Genomic DNA, 6009 nt, shown 5'->3' on the forward strand with positions numbered 1-6009 from the left:
ATACAGAAAGGGGAAATTGGTTTACCCCCAAATCTCCTTTCATCAATAAAATAGAAACGATACCACCATTTTTGTAACATTTTAAATTTTCAATGAAATATATTTGCCAAAGTGAAAAGTTTAAAAAACTAAGTTGGAAATCTCCATTTTCTGTGATAGAAACATTATAGTAATCATTAAGTTGCTGATGATATGATGCACCAAATAAGGTACTAACCCTTAATGGCAAAAGAAAACAGTGCAACTATAGTAAAAATAAAAAACAAATGAAATTGACAAAATCCCCATATAGTTTCTGGCATGTTGCCCCATAGAATTTGGAGCATAAAAAATATGATGATTTTAGTTGAAATCATATGGTAAAGATCTATTAAAAAAATGAGGAAATAGATGGTTGGAATTTCTGCAATTAAAACCCTACTATACCAAACAATTTTCAACTATGATGCACCAAATAAGGTACTAGCCCTTAATGGCAAAGGAAAACAGTGCAACTATAATAAAGATAAAAAAACAAATGAAATTGGCAAAATCCCCATATAGTTTCTAGCATGTTGCCCAATAGAATTTCAAGCATAAAAAATATGATTTCGAGTTCAAAGAAGATGGAAAAGATAAATTAAAAACAAAAAAACAAAAAAAGAGAGGAAATAAATGGTTCAATTAAAACCCTACTTTACCAAACAATTTCCAACTACTAAAATTCATTTTCTAGAAGAAAAAAAATATGCATAATCTCACCAATGTATAACACATAAGATGACGGGAAAATTTAAAATATGCAATCAACCTATGGTTGTCCCGTGAAATTTTCAATGTCCACAATGCCCTCTTTCAAATGAGTTATAGTTTTCTATAAAACAAACTACTTTCATGACAAATCAATGTAAAAATAATTATTATGTAAATTAATAATATTACTTATATTAATGCTCAATACATAGAAGTAGTTCATATAATCAAAAGTTAACTCATATAATGTTAAAAGAGGTGAGCTCATTGAGGTCGAATTGTGTATCACAAAATGATATTGGACTAATTTGTAATGCAATAAATGTCTACAAAACATTTTTTTTGCAAGAATCTCTCATATTTTTTCACAAGTTGTCATTTTCCAAATCTCTTATATTTGAGTGCATGACAAGAGGTTTTTAAGAATTATATACATGAATATATGATTAATGGAATTGGAATTGAAAATAGAGAGAAAAAAAAATATATAGAAAAAAAAATAGAGGAAAAAATATATATGTATATATAATATAATTTAAAAAAAAAATATTGGAAATTATTATTATTTTTTTTAATTTAAAAAAATAAAAATTAGTATAAACTATTAAAAAAAAAAACTAAAAACAAAATATTTATAACCAATAAAAAAAATTCAATAACAAAAATCAAATTCACAATAGTAAAATAAAGCACAATATTAAAATAAAGAGGCCAAAAATAAAATATGTACCAAAAATATAATCACAATATCTCTAAATTACCTTGACTTTTTCGTTTCACCATTGTACAAAATACGCTAGTCAGTAGAACTCAACTTTAAACCAAACAGTAATAATTTATTACAAACAGTAATTTATTAATTTATTACACGGAACATGGCAATCTCACGTCACGTGACGGAGAAATACATGATGTTTATTGGTATTAACGGACAAGGCCACACACTGAACATGACGAAAACATGGCGGAGAATGACCATAACGCGCTGAACTTATTAAAAAAACGGCGGAGAATGAACGTGACACACACTGAACTAAACGAAAGAAAAGATGGCGGACAATGATAAGATGAAGACAAAGATCTTAGCAGTGCTTGGTGCATAAACATTTCTTCTTGAGGAGGTGGGTGTGGTGGCAGCTGCCATCCTCAAATCCTTCAGTTTTGCAAACGGTTTTGCAGTTGGCGTCCTTCTCGCAGCGTCCCTTGAACTTGTGGCTAGCCGCTTTACATACTCGTTCTCCTGCAACGCCATCCACCTGCATCTCTGAAAATGTTGTACAACACAACACAAATAACCACCAAATCAGTTAATTAGTTAGGTTCACACATCAAAATTTCATAAGCCGGAATGAGTGATGAGATTTATATTAATTCTGAGACTTATATCCTCTTGTACTATAAACATACTAATAATTCTTCTAAAAAGGTAAACAGTAATAAATAAATAAATAAAACAAGAAGCAAGAAAGAGTAATACCAAGGGTGATGGCAAATATCAAGAGAAGAACAAACGCAACATGAGTCATAGTGGCCATCCTCTTCTCAATATCGCTGCTTCTACTGAATATCAATAATCGACCACAAGATTACTATTCCCGTTCCTTACGACTATGTCAAGTGGAGTTGTAGAGAGGAAGGCGAGCATGAGCGCTCATTTATAGGGAGTGTGACCTTCCAGATGATTCCACCGCTATGCATTAGGCGCTGGTTAGTCTACATTCAACTCATTTATGACCGCCCTGCGTATAAACAACTATATATATTATGTTATAGTTTAAAATATTTGCTCGACATTCCAACCAACCCACCTTGTTCCCTTCTTCCCATTTGTTGTCGTTTCAATTGAAGTCCACCATAATGCGTGGCATCTCTATCTTGCAAATGCAAATATTATTTAAAAGGAAAACCACTGCAACAATTACCATTTTGATATGCAGCGTATCCACTACTCGGTCAGAACTTGTCTTAGAATGTAAGATGCTTTTACATATTAAAAGAAGCATTATTTATAAGTTATGTGGCATTTAGTGAAAGTTATTGAAATCTAAAATTTTAGTCAAAGTTATTAAAAAGGTAAAAGTAGAGTGTGCATAGTCTTTAGATTGAAAAAAATGAGGTTAGATTTGAGAGTTTTCCTTCTTCCCATTTGTTGTCGGTTCATTTGAAGTCCACCATAATGCGTGGCATCTCTATCTTGCAAATGCAAATATTATTTAAAAGGAAAACCACTGCAACAATTACCATTTTGATATGCAGCGTATCCACTACTCGGTCAGAACTTGTCTTAGAATGTAAGATGCTTTTACATATTAAAAGAAGCATTATTTATAAGTTATGTGGTATTTAGTGAAAGTTATTGAAATCTAAAATTTTAGTGAAAGTTATTAAAAAGGTAAAAGGAGAGTGTGCATAGTCTTTATATTGAAAAAAATGAGGTTAGATTTGAGAGTTTTTATTATAAATAAGTATTTTTTTTGTAATTATTTAATTAAATATTGTGATTAAATTTATTAATTTATTTGGATTGTTATTTGTTATTATTTGTATTATTAAAGGTTTTTTAGTTTTGTCTTTTAGTTTTTAAGATTTTTTTTCAACTTTATTATTAATTGTTTTTTTACTTCTTTTAGTATCTTGAATTTTATATTCTTATTTTAAAATATTATATTTTGTGGTCATTATTTAATTAAATATTGTGATTAAATTTATTAATTTGTTTGAATTGGCATTTGGGTTTATTTGTCTTTTTTTAAGTTATGTACCTTAGTTTTTAGGGCTTATTTTCATCTCTATTACTAGGTGTCTTTCTTATTTGCATCAATATCCTAAATTTTATATTCTTATTAAAAATATATATTTTGTGGTCACTATTTAATTAAATATTGTGATTAAATTGATTAATTTATTTTCTTAGTATTTGCTATTATTTCTATTATTAAAAAGTTGTTTTAGTTATATACTCTAGTTTTTAAGGCTTCTTTTCAACTCTATTCCTCCTAGTTGTCTTTCTTACTTGTATCAATATCGTAAATCTTTTTCTTCTTTTTTCTTTTTTTCTTTTTCTTTTTCTTTTTCTTTTTCTTCTTTTTTTATTTTTTTTATTTTTTATTTTTTTTCTTTTTTATTTTTTATTTTTATTTTTCTGAATTGGTCTACTTATATATTGATACAAAATATGCTTACATCGAGGCAGTTCTAGCCCATGAAACGACATACTGACAAAAAACGTTTGACAAACTGACCCGAGGACTTACATAAAGACTACCTTCACGACTTGGAATAACTGAAATCCATAACGAAAGACTTAGTGTCTGACAGTGACCAAAATCTGACTTGTAAACCACGTAAGGCGTAACCAACAGATAGGGAAATGTCGCCCACGCAGGGGAAACTGGCCCTCAAAAAGTTGAAAAAACCTGATACTGGGAGCTACAAACATAAGATGACCTTGTATCCTGAGAGGATTGAACAACCGCTTTCATCATTTGAACAAAACCAAAAAAACGCAAACCTGTTCAGTCTTCATGCTGTGTTGGAGGCTGCTCTTCAATAATGCGGCACCCATAATGATCTGGTTCTTCAAACTCCACAGATTGGCCCTCTTTTCTTGCAAGTTCTTCTGCTAGAGGAGCGCTCGGGCCAGCAAGAGTGGGCAAATCCTAAATAGCAAAGCCCCCAATGTCCCGTCTCTGCGAAGTCACATTCATCGAGGGAACATTCTGGTTTTCCATCTGCTGGTGCTGAGGAACTCCTAAACCAACAGCATGCTCACTCAGATCTACAGTGACAGATACAATGAAGGAGGAATTGCCGAGACTACAAGGGAGGCAGAAGTGAGTCATGTGCGTACTGGAGTGTTGAGAGCCCACCTTTGACATAAACTGCCTCCTTCCTCTGCCATGACCACTTCTAGTCGCACGATGGCAGTAAAAACTGAAATCCGAAGACGAAGGGTCCGAGGTTGTTGAGGATGCCTGGCGGAGGACCCAGCCACGAGAGTTTCCTCTTCTGTAGCCCATTCTAGTGCGCTCTTTGGCCATGTTGAATTGAGCTAGGAAAGTAGAACAAACCGTCAAAGAGGGGAATGCACAGTGGCGACAGAGGAGAATGCGAAATGGATAAATTGGAGCATGAAAGCATGGAAGAGTGTTAGCTCCTCGAACTAGAGCCAGACAGTGCCCTGAACTGTCTCTAGCACAAGAAGCATCAACCTTGCTATGCCAGCAAGAGCAGATGAGAAGAGTAGAAATGAGAACCATGCCGACCACCATTGCAGTTAAGCTATCAAGCTGGCGTGCCTGAGAGAGCTACATTAATGCAGCAAGAAAGGTAATTGTATGAACCATTAACTCCTGCGTCCTGTAGCTCCATTTGGCTGTGGTAAGCGGCCACGCGCCCACCCGCCAAGCCATCTTCGTACTACACTCCATATTGTTCACTGGCATGCAGGAATAAATATCCTAAATCTTATGTTCTTATTGAAAAACAATATATTTTGTGGTCACTATTTAATTAAATATTGTGATTAAATTTATTAATTTATCTTCTATGGCATTTGAGATTGTTTGTATTATTAAAGCTTTGTTTTCGTTATGTAATTAAATTTATTGATTTATTTGTATTGGCATTTGGGATTATTTGTATTATTAAAGTTGTTTTTAGTTATGTAGCCTAGTTTTTAGGCTTCTTTTCAACTCTATTGCTAGTTGTCTTTCCTACTTGCATCAATATCCTAAATCTTAGTTCAAATCATTTAATTTATATGATTAAGTTAATTTAATGTTGATTAAATTTCAAATTTGCAGACACGCATAATTAGATTAAAGTTTATTTCCATGTTTTTTCTTTTTTGTGAAATCGAATTACTGTAATTGGATTATAAGTGTTTCATCTTGTAAAATGGTTCAAATTCAAAATTTTCAATAGTTTAGAGGAGAAAAAAATGAGCTCAAATTGAATAATAATATTTTAGCAAGTAAAATGGTTACCATTTAAGTAAATATTGTGATTAAATTTATTTATATATTTAGTGGTCACTATTTAATCAAATATTGTGATTAAATTTATTTATATATTTGGTGGTCACTATCTAATTAAATATTGTGATTAAATTTATTAATTTATTTTTATTGGTATTTGGGATTATTTGTATTATTAAATGTTTTTTTAGTTATGTAGCTTAGTTTTTAGGCTTCTTTTCAATTCTATTGTTAGTTGTCTTTTTTATTTCCAGCGATACAATATCCTAAATTTTTGTTCAAGTCATTTAACCTATAT

General features: G+C 31.5%; 1 protein-coding gene across 1 annotated transcript; it reads right to left on the bottom strand.

The window, feature by feature from the left end:
• Window positions 1-1656: 1656 nt before the first annotated feature.
• Window positions 1657-2345, bottom strand: LOC149169194 (defensin Tk-AMP-D2-like). Its single transcript, XM_089427032.1, has 2 exons — window positions 2210-2345; window positions 1657-1996 (listed from the first exon to the last, which is right to left on the bottom strand). Exons 1-2 carry the CDS (start codon window positions 2265-2267, stop codon window positions 1815-1817), a joined length of 240 nt encoding a protein of 79 aa, XP_089283158.1. The 5' UTR covers window positions 2268-2345; the 3' UTR covers window positions 1657-1814.
• Between the last annotated feature and the right edge of the window lie 3664 nt (window positions 2346-6009).

Source organism: Pinus tabuliformis, chromosome 4_2, assembly GCF_031772625.1.
Source record: "Pinus tabuliformis cultivar Carrire ecotype Pingquan chromosome 4_2, CPIR1, whole genome shotgun sequence".
NCBI classification, from domain to species: domain Eukaryota; kingdom Viridiplantae; phylum Streptophyta; class Pinopsida; order Pinales; family Pinaceae; genus Pinus; species Pinus tabuliformis.